A 15,153-nucleotide genomic window follows, 5' to 3' on the forward strand; every position below is an offset into this window, starting at 1 on the left:
CAAAGCCATAGAGCCCAAGACCTGCAAATAATCCCAGACCTTGGGCACCACCAGTCCCAACAACCGACGAACTTGCAGCTGCAGCTTCTGCATGCGCTTCTGCATGAGAAACACTTTGCCATTACGTGTCAAAACGAGCCCCTAAATACTCCAGAGACTGCAATGGAACCAGGTGACGCTTTGTTAAGTTCATCGCCCAGCCAAGAGACTCGAACCTCCAGAGCACTTTCTGAACCGACTGACAACAGAGGGCTTCCGACTTCGCCCTCACAAGGCAGTCGTCTAGATAGGAGCATACCAGAACTCCTTCCTGACGTAAATCCGCCACCACAACTCTAACCTTAGTCAAAATGCGTGGCACCATAGCCAGACCGAAAGGAAGAGCATAAAACTGAAAATACTGACCCAGAACCATGAACCTCAGAAACCGCTGATGGTCTGGGCGGGATGACTATGTGCAAATACGCTTCAGTCAAATCTAGAAAAGCCAGAAACTCATCCGTGCGCACCGCCGCTATAACTGACCTCAGGGTCTCCATTCAGAAACGCGGAACCTTCAGCGCTGCATTTACTCTTTTTAAGTCCAGAATTGAGTGAAAGGTGCCTTCCTTCTTTGGCACAATGAAGTAAATGGAATACTTTTCCATGCCTCACTCTTCACAGGGGACCAGATTTACCGCACCTAGCCTCTGCAACTGGTCCAGCATTTCCCAAACCACTAACTGCTTGTATAGGGGCCCGCAAGGGGAAACTAGAAACAAATCTCGAACGGGGCCAAGCAAATTCTAAAGCATAGCCATCTCTTACTACATTGATAACCCACTGGTCCATGGTACTCCCCATAAAAATTGCGCCAATCAACCTCCTATGACAGGAACAGAATGGACCATCCTCGCCTCATTGCGAGGACTTAACCCCAGCTGCGCTCCCCCCTGTGGTGTCTTCGGCCCCCTCAAAAGGACTGACCCCAGGATTGGCTCCTGAAAGAGAAATGCTTCTGTGGACCTGGAACTCCCCTTGCCGGGTGAGAGTCTATTATCCTGAAAGCGGGACCAAGCCTGAAAGAACTTCAGGCTTATCCTCTGGCAACCTGTGCACCTTGTTTTCTCCCAGATGCGTCATCAGCTGCTCTAGGTCCTTGCCAAACAAAAGCCTCCCTTTGAAAGGCAGAAACCCCAACTGAGACTTGACAACACATCTGCCGACCAGTTACACAACCATAACAACCTCCTGTCTGATACTGCAGACATCATAATTCTAGAGGATGTTCTGACTAGATCATAAATAGCATCCACTCTGTATGCCACTGCCACCACTAAGCGCTCAGCCTTCTTAGCCTCCTCGCCTGACTTCGGCTGAGCATCCTGTAACTGCTGCACCCAGTGCAGACAAGCCCGCTGCATAAAACTAGTACAAATGGCCGCTCGTAAGCTCAAGGCAGACACCTCAAAAATACTTTTGAGATGAACCTCCAATTTTCGATCTTAAACGTCCTTCAAAGCAACAGATTCCGCAATCGGAATAGTCATTTTCTTAGTGACCGCCAACACTGAAGCATCGACTCTAGGAAGGGATAGGGAGCTCCAATATCTGCTCAGGCATAAGAACAAGCCATACTGGGTCAGATCAAGGGTCCATTAAGCCCAGCATCCTGTCTCAGACAGTGGCCAATCAAGGCCTTAAGAACCTGGCAAGTACACAAAAACTAAATCTATCCCAGGTTACTGTTGCTAGTAATAGCACTGGCTATTTTCTAAGTCAATTAATAGCAAGTAATGGACTTCTCCTCCAAGAACTTATCCAATCCTTTTTTAAATCCAGCTACACTAACTGCACTAACCACATCCCCTGGCAACAAATTCCAGAGTTTAATTGTGCGTTGAGTGAAAAAGAACTTTCTCCGATTAGTTTTAAATGTGCCACATGCTAACTTCATGGAGTGCCCCCTAGTCCTTCTATTATCCGAAAGAGTAAATAACCGATTCACATTTACCTGTTCTAGACCTCTCTTGATTTTAAACACCTCTATCATATCCCCTTCTCAGCCATCTCTTCACCAAGCTGATCAGGCATTATGACATTTTCCGTTTTATTCACCATTCCCTTTCTAACAATTCCCAACATTGTTTGCTTTTTTGACAGCCGCAGCACACAAACAATTTCAATGTGTTACCCACTATGATGCCTAGATCTCTTTCTTGGGTGGTAGGCAAAGGATAAAGCTTTGCCATAGCCCTCCCCACTATCAAAACTGTGTCGAGAGTTTCCCACTCTCGATCCACCAGCTATTTCATGGACTTATGGTATGGGAAGGCTTTTGCTGGACCCTTCAGTCCATCCAGGACTGAATTAGCCCCTTCCAAATCAGAGACCTCCTGAGGAATCTTGATCCTGAGCTCCTAAGGAACTTAAGGAATCAAGGGCCACAGTTCCTCCTTACGAAATAGACTGACCACCCTGGGGTCATCACCTTCAGTAACTGGAATCTCTTCTGGATCATCTAGCTAACCTGTGCCGCCCGCATCTGGATCAACCACCTAATCATCCACCAGTGGCACCCCCATCCCATCTGGGGCATCATCTGAGTCCTCTGACTCATCCATCATGTCTCCTGGAGATGGAAAAGGGCTCAACAAATGCTGGATGGGAGAAGTCCGCTTTCTATTTACCTGGCCAGGTTTGGGACCCGTAGCCAGACCCTCTGAAGGCTGGACATGGGCCCACAAACATGACTCTGCAGGACATTGCTTAGCTAAATAGGTCTCATGTAATAACAAAATGTCCATGGAAAAAGGCCTTGAGGAGTCAGAAATTAGTTGAGAGATCTCAGGAACCGGGAAAATGGGAAAATCCTCCTTATCCAAGCCCCTTGCTTCCCCCACTGGAGTTTGAACACGCTGGGATAGCCTTGGACGAGAAACCCCTCCCCCCTCCTGCAGCAAAGGCCACACGAGTATTCAAAATAGCTGCGGTTTCCACGCCAACAGAAGGAGAAGCCCCGACCAGGTGCAAACCCCAACGCACTTGAGGAGCGGGAGCAGGAACCAGTCTCTGATTTTTTCACAGCGGTAGGGCCATCTGATGACCCCTCACCGCCTGATGAACAATCCGATCACAACCCGATGCAATTCAGCTGCGACTGAGCCACGCACCATCACAGACATGGGGGAGAAGCTTACCTCCAAACAGCTAACCACGTCACATGTTCTTCCCCGTGAAACAAAAAAGCCCAGTTGCCCGAAAAGAAAAGACATGATGATATATATATTTATTTATTTTTTAAATAATTTTACCCTGTATAATACTTCTCTGCTACGCTGGGACACAGAGCTGTAAGAGGGACAAGCTGTCAAAATAGCTTCCTCGAGCCTCCAGCCACCTCATGAAGGGGAGGGATCTGGACCACCAGATTTAACACCCCAGAGAAATAAAGACCAAGCATACAAAAGGGTCACCAACCTCCAACTCATCCGCCTCAACCAAGAAGGGTGGAACCAGCAGGACCTAAAAACTCCCTGGGAGCAAGGCTCTTAAACCAAATATTTTTCCCTGACTGCAGAACTGCAGGTTTTGCACCATCTTCCATCTGCTGGAGTCAGAGGAATACTGAGGGACTGCAGGTGGCACACTGGGTTATGTCAGTAAAACTTTCTCTGTCTCCATCTGCTGGCAGGGATGCAAAACCCAGGCATCTGGACTGATCTGGGTACGTATAGAGAATTCCAGATAGACCCTCAGAACAGCAGCGAATTTGCTTTGTTTCACTAACTGGATGTGCAGTGTAAAACATCCACGCTGTATCCCAGTGGAGGGCCAAGCCATCCTGTCAATGCCTTTGCTTCATTAAGCAACTCACGCTATGAGCTCAGACAAGCAAGGCATCTCTGAAGCAAAAAGCCTTTGGTTGGCCCCCCCCGGCACAAACTGCAGCGGGACAAGGAGGGAAGACAGCTGCCAGGACCATTTCAGCCCTTGCCATGCACAGAGCAATGCTGAGGGCTAGGGTTGGAGGAGATCTTGAGAACAGCTAGGGTACTTGTTCCACAGCAAGAAAAGTTAAAAACAAAACAAAAAAAAAAAATAGGAGAAATGGAGGAAGAAGGGAAAAAAGTGACAAGCTGAAAAGAATAAAAAGAATGCAAAAGTCTACAAACAAAAACCATTCTCCTGTGTCAGGGTCCTTTAGGGATGGGGAGGTACACAGTGGTAGTGCAGTCTTAATCTTTACAGCAAGAGCAGTGCATTTTACTTTCTACCTCTCAGACAAACAGCAATGGCCTCAACTTTAAAGAAAAAGGTAAACAAAAAAAAAAAAAAAGCAGCTTTGCATTGCCTTGATTTACCATGAAGCTCACCTGAGTGGTAAGGGTGTGGAAACAGGCTGAGACAGTATTAATGCATCATGGGCAGACAGCTGTAAAGAAAAGATACAGCCATAAACACAACAAATCATTTCTTTGAGATCAGTTCTGTTTTAAAAAGAAGTCTGAAGTGTACCCAAGCCAGAATTACACAAATCATAGCAAAGTCTTTCCTGATTATGCGCAGTAACCAGAGGGAAAATAACAGGGCCCTGCTTCCTCTGGTCACTGGGTATGCTGCATTCAGAGTGATGTAGGCAAGTAAGAAAAGGGCCTGCATACCAGCAACACCCCCCCCCCTCCCCCAACCTCCAAATCCCAACCCCTTTGTCATCCCACCCCAATGAAGGAAGTGCAGCAAAGCTTTGCGATTACCTGGACAAGGATTCTTGGCCTTTGTGGAGAAGGAAAAGGGACATTGTGCATGAAATGGGATATGTGCCTGAAAACGAAAAAACAAAACACTTTAGCACTGCGTGACTCGGCAAGCTCAGGTCTCACGGTGACATTTTGAGGGAGCAGCAGGGACGATGTGCTGGGGGGGAGCCCTCTGAAGTCTCTCTTAGCAGGACTCGCTGGCTTTTAACATGCATCCCTTCCATGTACAGCCAGTGCCAGCCCACGCAGACCGCAAAGTGAAGTGCCACACAGTCCAATCTCCCCAGAAACACTCACTCCTGCAGGACTGCCCGACTGCCTCTCCACGCCTTTGTCCCAGTATACTCATGTTTTTATGCATTTGAGAAATAAAACAAAGGAACTCCTTTTATTACCGCTGTAAGGCTGTCTATGCTTTACTATTTGCTAAGAGAGGTAACTTTCCAGCAACAAGAGGTTCCAAGGGTGTAGATCAGAGGTGTGAGTGATAGGAAGGGTCCATCCCCTACAGGAGGGCCAGTGTGCAAAGATTATAAAAGGGGCCTCGTCTGGATGTTGCCCAGGGAGCGGCGTTTTCCTCCACCCCCCATGGCTGGAGTTGGCTTCCTCAGTATGCCAAACCCTGATTGAATAATGCAGTTGACTCCGTAAGGGAGCCAACTGCATCCAAACTCAGGAGGGTTTTCTAAGCCAAAGAATTAAGGAAGAGGGAAGTTCATCCAAGAGACTGGCACCAACCAGGCACAGTGCTACAATCTGTGAGTGAAAGGGGATTTTCCTAGCTTCCAGGGATCCTAAAGGGAGGGGGGGGGGGGGGGGAGAAGCACCTTTTGGAGATTCCAAGTGTCCTCGTTAGGTACTCAATGTTTTGCAGAACATATTTTGTATTTGGGGCTGTGTATCTACATCAGGTGTTTTTTTTCCCCCTGCATTCTGTACTGCTGAAACTGCTAATTTTTGGATTCACTATTTTGGAACACAACACTTGGCATATGACCTTTCTTGTGGAGTAACTAACTGAGCCCTTTGAACCTTGCTGCTCAGCTCCACTGAGCTGGAGCAGCCTTTAAAAGTGGAGCAGCCTCTAAAGGTGACCCTTGGTAAAAAGGGGATTACAGTGCCACACTTTAAAAAAAAATTTTTTTTTTTAAATCTCCCTTCCTGACTGCACTTCTCATTCATGCTATATATGTGTGTCAGTGTAATGTCTGCAGGGGTTCCCGATGAGGATCGGTGCAGCAGTGCCCAATTTATATCACACTTCAGAGCAATTGGAAAGACTAAAGCAGAGGGGCCAGGGGTAGGGAGGGAAGAGGAGATAATGGGGGGGCCCCTTGCCCTTCCAGGGCTCGGCCAACACGGAGCTCAAGCTGGTGCAGCAGGACGACACTGAATATGATAATACTGTAGGCACCCAGGAAGGACAAAAGGTTCCTCAGTATGCCAAACCCTGATTGAATAACAACATCTTTAAAAATACTTTTCTGCAGAATGCTTTGCAAAGCTGTGTAACTTGCCATCCATTCAATTATAGCAATGCAATATCCATCAGCAATTGGTTTGCTACACAGTTGCACCAGAGCTATATTTAACAGCCAGTATATTGCCATCTGACTCCACCGGTGGTGATGCATGAAAATGACATTTAACTAGAGAAGCAAAGAGACCGATAATCCAAAAGATCTTACAACTCAAGTGCCTAGATCTTCCTATTTAAAAATCCTCATCCCTGAGCACCTACATGTAGGTGCTTACAAATTGAGCAGGATCAGGTTAAGAGACTGAAATTAGACACTCAATGCAGATTTCTAGCACTGGGCACCTAGCTCAAGCAAAACAATAAGTGGCCTAAAATGTAGATGCTTCAGTTTTAGGGGTGTAAAGTTTAAAAGTTACATTGCTGAGAAAAAGTTTGTGAACCCCAAGAATAACAATGAGAATTACAAGTTCTTACCATGATAACCTTGTTTAATTGAAACCAGTCTTTTCTTATGCAATAAAAAGGATATACATTAAACAATTCCCTGTTTCTTGAGACACAACGTCTAAAGTAGGAACAATAAAATTAATTCAGAATTAGTGTGAGAGAAATAGTAAGTGAACCCTTAGTTTCCTGGCCATAGTCAATTGACTAATTAGAATCAGGTCCTTAAATAATTGGGTAACAAACGAAATTACCCAGCAGACTAAATCTGCTTGGCCAAATTTCGGCATCCTGACCTATGTAAATGTTCAAAAGATTATGAGTTTGGTCTTCACAATGCTAGTTAATGGAAACTCATCATACCATGATCAAAATAAGTTTCAGAGGATCTATGAAAGAGCAATTGATACTCACCTGTCTGGACAGGATTAGAAAACCTTTTTCATTTGGAGCTTTATCCATCCACTATCAGACAGTATACAAATGGAAAAAGCTAAAGACTACAGTGACTGTACCCAGGAGCGATCAGCTGCCAAGATCACTCCAACAGCAAGCCAGAAAATCAACCACAAACCCACAAAGAACCCCAGCCTAACATCTATAGACCTCCCTCACTATGGATAATGTGAGGATTCATCAGGAAAAAAAGATGCACAGGAATGGTACTCATGGGAGGATAGCAAGGAAGAAACCACTGCTCTAAAGAAGAATGCTGCTGGCTGCATCAGGATGACAGGATTTCTGAAATAATGTTTTCTGGACAGACGAGTCAAAAAATTGAACTTTCTGGTCATAACAAACATGTTGTTTGATGAAAACCATACGCTGACATGCAAAGTAAGACCTTCATCCCGACTGCAAAGCATGATGGTGGAGGTATCGTGGTGTGGGGCTGTTATCCTGTATCAGGATTTGGATGGCTTGCCATCATTGATGGAACTATAAACTCTGCTTTATAAATCAGAAAATTCTAGAATATAAGGCCATCCATCCATGTGCTAAAGCTGAGCTGAAAAGGGGCCATGCAAGAAGACAAATGACCCTAAACATTCTATTAAACCTACTATAGAATGGCTGAAGAAGAGATTTCATGTTTTGGATTGGCCAAGTCAAAATCCCATCCTAAAATGCTATTGAAATGTTGTGGCAAGATCTGAAATAAGCTGCCTATTCACAAAGTTGAACCAGTTCTGCATGGAAAAACGGGCCAAAATTCCTCAAGGGCAATCTAAGAGACTAATTAAGTTACAAAAAATGTTTAGTTGAAATTATTGCTATTCAAGATGGTGCCACCAGTTACTGAATGAAGGGGTCACACACTTTTTCTTACAAGGATAGTTATTGTTGAATCTTTTTGTTGAAAACTTAATTAACATATACCCTTTTTGTCCAAGTTATTTATTCAGTGGGGTTCTCTCTCTCATCAGGGTTGAGATTCAGATTTAATCGTCTTCTGAGTACAACTGTGTTAAAATACCAACCATCCTTAGGGGTTTCAAAAACTCAGGACTGTAGGTACCTATTTCTAGCCCAAAACTTAGGAACATAAGATCGGCTGAAACAAGATGCCTAACTTAGATGCCTAAATTGAGGTATTCAGCGATCTTTGAATATCGGCCTCTAAATGCATTAAATTAAGAAAATCTTATGTTAATATGCAAGAGCCAACATTTCAGTCCAGGCCTCGATGGAGGCGTAAGCATCAACTGTTTTTCATTATTTTAGTGTGCTCAGCTTCTCTAGTTAAACACACATCTTAGTCTGGAGCGCCATACTGATTTTGTTTTATTCTTGCGTTACTTACTGTTGATCAAAGGATTTTCCTAGCACAATGCATGAAAATAGAGAAGGCGCTTCTGGTGTCAGTCAGCACAGAGAAAATCATGGTACGACTGATAAATCGCACTTCAGCTTCAGGATAAGGCGCATTACACAAAGTTACTCCAACTTCATGCAAGCTTTTCCTTTTTTTTTTTTTTTAGATTTTTCACAGCATCACAGGCACAGAAGAGGAGAAACCCTTACGTGGAGAGGAGATCCAGCGCCAAGAGAAGAGGAGCACACTCACTTTTCGATGGGAAGGGGGTGAGGCCCAGAGACCGACAGCTTGTAGATAAACATGAGGAACTTGCGGAAGGTTTCAAAGAAGGGCCAGTGTGAGAGCACGCAGATGCACTTATTGGAATGGATGGATTTTGAGGTCACAGCTTTCTTCTCCACAGCAGTAACCAGCCCCAGCTGCATAAGCTGCTTTTCCGACAGCAGGTTCCGGGGGTAAGGCTCGTAAAACTGGATAGCAGCACCATAGACCTGAGGAGATCAAGATGAAGTGATTGATCAATGATAAAAAAAAAAAAAAAAAAAAAAGCAAACAGCAAACCAACCATACAACTGTTTTTCTTTACAAAAAAAATAAATAAATAAAAAGGTTAACTTTGCCCTCTGTGAGGTCTATCAGGGCTTCCAGGATGACCCCAGAGAGTCAGAAGCTGAACAGCAAAAAACTCAAATCCATTCCAGCCCTGAAGGACACACCCAGAATGGGGAGGCACTGCCTCAGGAAACCCAAAGAAACAAGTCACACTCTCAAAGCAGCAGATGGGAAGGCAAGACAGGCAGCAGTGGGCTGCAGATAGATAGAGATAGATAGATATTTATTTATTTATTTTACCTCCTGAAAGTTAAGTCCATACCTAACAAAAGCAAAATTTTCAGGGGTTGTAAAAATACGCCAACCAGAATACGAGAGATCGCACCCCTATTGTACTATTCTGATCAATTCCAGATCTGAAAGATCTTTACTTGCCAGCAGCACCAGACAGTTTTGAAAAGAACAGGAACCATCTGGGCCACAATCCTCTGCATAGGAGCAATTGGGTATTGTGTCTGATACAGTGACACCGCCACCTACCTTGGTACATTTCCTGTTTGTCTGTCTGGTTAAGTCAAAAGTCACAATCCAATCACATTCCAAAAACGCTAATTCAGGGGGTGGGGGGGGGGGGGAGGAGAAATCCCTTGAAGTGCGGAAATGGTAAATGTTGGAGAGGGAAGTACATTAGGGCTCGTTCAAATCCATGTCAACCACAAAAAAGTTCATGCACATTTGTGTCAAGGTGACAAAATAAACCTCTACAATCTGAAAACTGTATTTGTGACAGGAAGCCTTCAAAGGAGTTTTGGTTTATAAACGGAGAGGCCACACCAAAGCATAGTGACCTTGAGAGCAGCCGAAAAAACATTAACTGCTAACTGTGTTGCGTGTAACATTCGGAAAGAAAACTACCTCAGATTATAGGCAAGGAACGTACATGAGGAAGTTATGGTTAGATTTATTTATAATCCGCCTATGCAAGGCCCTAGGCAGCTCACAACAAACACACACAAAGTTATCGGAAAACAAATCCACAGGGTAAAAGAAAATACAACTGTCAAAAATATATAAATCTGTAAGTAAAACACAAGTGAGAAATTCATAGAATCAATAGACCTAATCAGTCCATTCAATTAAGTAGTTCCACTGTAGGCTTCTTCAAACAGAATGGTCTTTAAAAACCTGGAGAGGATCACATGATTCATGTTCATAACAAGCTATACATAATCCAACACCTCTCTGTCACTCTAGAAATCTCAAGAGCATTCATCACTGGGTGCAAACTTAAAGAACCAATTGTCTCCTCTTACACGCGATTTCCCACTTATGTGGGAGTCTGTGCTTCTAGCCACCCTCCACCACGTGCAGTTCTCTTGCTTGAGTTGCAGGCCTCAAGATCCTAGTGAACAGTATTTATTGCATCCTTTCATTTGCGTAAGGGCTGCAGGGGAACGGAGGGCCACTCTTCTAGGGCCAATAATAATTTGGCGAAGCAGTTTTTGGTAATTTGCCACTTGACACCAACCATTGTCTAGGTGAGACAAATTAAGTCTTAGCCATCTTTTATGGCTTGCTGTTTAGCAACCTGTGCAATCTACATTCCACACCATCGCAAATATCAAAAATGTCCACACTATGGTATAATAGGATAACGTTGAAGATTAACTTTTGATTATTAAAAATAATGACTAACACCACAGTCACAAGCAGACGGAATTGAAAAAAAACAAACAAAAAAAAAATAATCCAGTAAATACATTCTGCTATACTCCAGTGAAACACCAAGACATAGTATATGACAGCAGATAAAGATCACAAGGCCTATTAGTCTAACTGCAGATCCCACACAGCCTTTTCATAACTAAAGATAGTCCATGTTTATCCCAATATTTCTTCAATTCCACCCTTGCTTTTGCTTCTACCATTTCCGCTGGAAGGCTATTCTATTCTTTCTGTGAAGAACATTTTCTTATGTTAGACTTTGGTTTAGCTCTCTTGGAGTCAGATATGACCTCTTATACTAATGCTGGGTTGGCCAACTTCGATCTCACTGGTAAACAAAGTTTATGTTTCCTTCAGGCTTTTTGGTGTTCCAAATAGATTTTTTTGATGCTAATCACAGATATTACTTCGAAATTTGTACATCACGTAAGGTTTTTGAGAAACAGCCATTTTGTGTTAAAATAACTGTGAAATTTTAAAACAATCTCACGTACATATATTTTCCTGCTGGACAGTAATTTTTATGATTTTTAAAATTCATGTCATATTTTTGACGGCCATAAGCAACGTAACATGTAACAGAGACTAACTTTTTTAAAAATACACCAAGAAACTCTGCCTGATCATGCCAGAACTTGCTAGGGGGCAAGCCCCAGCTCAGCTGCAAGATCCCAACTTGTTTCCATGATGACGCAGCCTTATATAAGCAGCAGCAATGAGTAGTCTCTCGTATGCAACATCTGTGTGAATGAGCAAATCGTATTGCTAAAACTGCTGAGTTTAATGCTTGTGGATTTAATTTCATATACTTTATGAAATGTCGCGCCAATGTCGTAATAACCGTGATAGCCTTGACACATTTTGTTACATCTGTGGTGAGTTTACACTGAAAGCACAGAAAAGGAGTATGACTGCACTCATTAAGAAGGCATACGAGTTATACTTCAGGTGCAAAATTGGTGACCAGGACAGAGCATGGGCTCCGCATATATGTTGCGCATCTTGCGCCAGTAGTCTGCGAGCTTGGCTGAAAAGTCTGCGACCATCCATGCAGTTTGCCATCCCAATGAGGGAACAGAAAGATCATATAACTGACTGTTTCTGGTGCCAACACTGCTATTATAGCTTATGCCGCTACAGACATGTAACAATGCTTAATGTATATCACACTTTTCTGGCAAACAGTACGTGATACAGACATAATAAATGCATATGTGTGTTCAGCTTGTTAAAATCTACTTGTTTCACCAAAAGTTGAGGAAACAAAATGCTCCCAGAAATTTGTTTACCAGTGAAGAGCCACAAACAGGCCTGGTTTTCAGAATATTAACAATGAATATGCATGAGATAGATTTGTATACAATGGAAACAGTGCATGCAAATCTCTCTCATCCATATTCATTGTGGATATCCCAAAGACCTGGCCTGTTTGAAGCTCTCAAGGAACGGAGCTGGTCAACCCTGTACTAGTGTTTCATTTCCACCACTAAATGCGTGCTTCTTGTGTATTATTTACACATTTGAGGTACTGGATGTCTCTCTCATGTTCCCTCTACCTCTCCTCTAGAGTAGTGAGTCTTAAACTCAGGGTTGTAACCCAGTGTCAGTGACTGATTTGCAGTCATGTTCCCATCCCTGTGCCTGTTCTGGCTGTGTAATCATTTTATGGGGATTGGAAGCCCGCTATGCACTGTAGTGTTCTCCTTTAACTTGTGGTTCTGCACAGATTTCGGGAAGTTTGAGCTACCTGCTACCCACACTCCTGTGCTGTTCTCACAATGATCTCCAAGAGGTGAGGGAACTGTAAGGCAATACATATCTCAAACTGACCGAGAGCCAGATGGAGCAGCAGACAACAGAAATTAAGGAAGAGAGTTGGCGGGTGGGGAGCAAAAACATAAGCATGGAGTGAGATGAGACATGAACGTGTGAGCCCTGTAAACAAACAAAAAGAAACAGCAGGTCCAATACCTGCTCTTTCATCTTTGGATCCAGAACAGGCAGGCCCACCCATCACTTTAAACATAAGCAAAACACAACCTATTTTTCTTTTACTATATTTACTTGTAAACCATTTTAAACAGTATAAAATACCATCAAATGTCTAATTGTAGATATTACTTGATGTGAAGGGTTAAAACTACCGTAGCAATTATTGCCCTTCATCTTTATTTAATGAAAACTCAAGTTGGAAGATATTTTTTGATTTACGGGGATTACGTGTTTTTCCTCCCCCTGGGTTCTGAGAAAAAAATAAAAGTGAACAGCGGTGCTCTAGTGTATATAAATATTTAGGTCCTTAATTCCATTTCATAGGGCTTATGTTGCAGACTCTGGACCACATCTACTCTACAACTGTTGTGATGGCTCACATGATGAATTGGCCGGACACAGAAAATAGGAAGTGTGCCAAGATAGGCAATTTAGAATATTTTCCAGTTTTGCCCTTACTGAAAACATTTACTGGGATAGGGCTAACCACCATGTTCTGACAAAGCAGAGTTTGCTTACCTGTAACAGGTGTTCTCCTAGGACAGCAGGATATTAGTCCTCACAAGTGGGTGACATCATCTTTGGAGCCCAGCACTAGAAACATTGACTGGCACACTGAGCAAGCCCACGTGTCCACACAGGGTTCCTCTTCAGTCTCATAATATAGAATTACGAAAAATAAAATAACATAGGAGAAAACCCAACTCCATGAGTTGTCGGGTAGGTTTCCTGAGGACTAACAGCCAGATGTCCTAGGAGAACACTTGTTACAGGTAAGCAACTTTGCTTACCTGTAACAAGTGGATAAGCAGGATGGTAGTCCTGCTCACAAGTGGATGAATTCCTAGCTACAGGCTGTTCCCGAAACAAGGGGACCAACAGTCACCTAACCAGGTGCCAACAGGCACAACAACCGAGGTGCTGATGGTAACACAGGGAGACAGCCTGAACCCAAACAAGGGGCATGAGGTAGGAAGAGTTGGGTTTCACAGCTGAAAGAGATTCCAGAGGATAGACTGACCGAAATTGCTGTCATGTTGGCCATCCCTGTCCAGACAGTAGTGCAAGGAAAAGGTGTGAAAGGAACTCCCATGTCGCAACCTTGCATATCTCATCTACTAGGACCACTCGCAAGTGGGCCACCAAAGCTGCTATGGCTCTGACAGAATGAGCCTTGACATGTCCCCCAAGCTGCAGTCCCACCTGAGTGTGGCAGAAAGAGATGCAATGCGCTAGCCAGTTGGACAGAGTCTGCTTAGTAACCGCAACTCCCAATCTGTTCCTGTCAAAAGAGATGAAGAGTTGCGTGGACTGCCTATGGCCTGCTGCCCACTCCAGGTAGAAGGCTAAGGCTCTCTTGCAATCCAAACTGTGCAAAGCCTGTTTGCCGTGGTGCGAATGAGGCTTTAGAAAATAAGGTGGGTAGGACGATTGACTGGTTTAGATGGAAATCAGTCATCACCTTAGGCAGGAACATAGGATGTGTGCAGAGGACCACCCTAACATGGAGGAACTTTGTGTAAGGTGGATATGACGCCAAGGCCTGAAGCTCTGTCCCTGCATGCCAATGTGACTGCCACCAAGAAGACAACCTTCCAGGTCAGGTACTTCAGGTCACAGGAACTCAAAGGCTTAAAGGGAGCCTTCATAAGCTGGGACAAGACCACACTGAGGTCGGAGGACTCAGCGGAGGGTCTTAGGAGAGGCGTCAGCTGAAGCAGACTCCTCAAAGTTCCCCACTATGGGCTACATCAAGATGGGGGAGCCATCTACCCCTTGTTGGTAGGCCCTAATAGCACTGAGATAGACCTGGACGGAGTTGGTCTTTAGGCCAGCTTCTGAGAGGTGCAGGAGGTAATCAAGTAGCTTCGGTGTTGAGCAAGCAAACGGATCCAAGCTGAGGTGCTCACACCGAACTGAAAACCTCCTCCACTTCAGACCATAAGACTTCCTAGTAGAAGGCTTCCTGGACGCCACCAGAACCCAAGACATATCATCCGAGAGGTCTAGGGGCTGCAAAATCATCCTCTCAACATCCAAGCAATTAGGGACAAGGCCTGGAGGATATCCAGGATATCCAGGATAGAATCTGTCCTGATTCTACAGGATGAGGTCTGGGATGGACCCCAGACTGATCGGCTCTCGGAGAGAGAGATCCTGCAGGAGGGAGAACCAGATCTGCCGCAGCCAATACAGAGCAAAGAGGATCATGGTTCGGAGCTTCAGAAGAGTCTTCAACACAAACAGAAGCAGAGGATTCACATACAGGAGGCACATGCCCCAATGTCTGGCGAAGGCAACCAATGCCAGTTTGTTGTTCTCTCTGAACAGGGTGCAGAACTGATCTACTTTCCTTTTGCAGGGGAAGTGAATAGGTCCACGTTCAGGGTTCCCCAGAGATG

The 15,153-nt window shown here is 44.3% G+C and overlaps 1 protein-coding gene across 3 annotated transcripts in view; it reads right to left on the minus strand.

Annotated features, from left to right (window-relative positions):
• DENND4C (DENN domain containing 4C) overlaps positions 1–15,153 on the minus strand; it is a 233,808-nt gene that overhangs the window by 150,112 nt on the left and 68,543 nt on the right. For all 3 annotated transcript variants that reach the window (XM_029607079.1, XM_029607072.1, XM_029607087.1), the window contains exons 6-8: positions 8,732–8,973; positions 4,737–4,803; positions 4,356–4,414 (exon numbers count right to left, since the gene is read on the minus strand). In XM_029607079.1, the coding sequence (XP_029462939.1) occupies positions 4,356–4,414; positions 4,737–4,803; positions 8,732–8,973 (368 nt within the window). The remainder of the gene's footprint in view (positions 1–4,355; positions 4,415–4,736; positions 4,804–8,731; positions 8,974–15,153) is intronic.

This window comes from Rhinatrema bivittatum, chromosome 1 (assembly GCF_901001135.1).
Source record: "Rhinatrema bivittatum chromosome 1, aRhiBiv1.1, whole genome shotgun sequence".
Lineage (NCBI taxonomy): Eukaryota > Metazoa > Chordata > Amphibia > Gymnophiona > Rhinatrematidae > Rhinatrema > Rhinatrema bivittatum.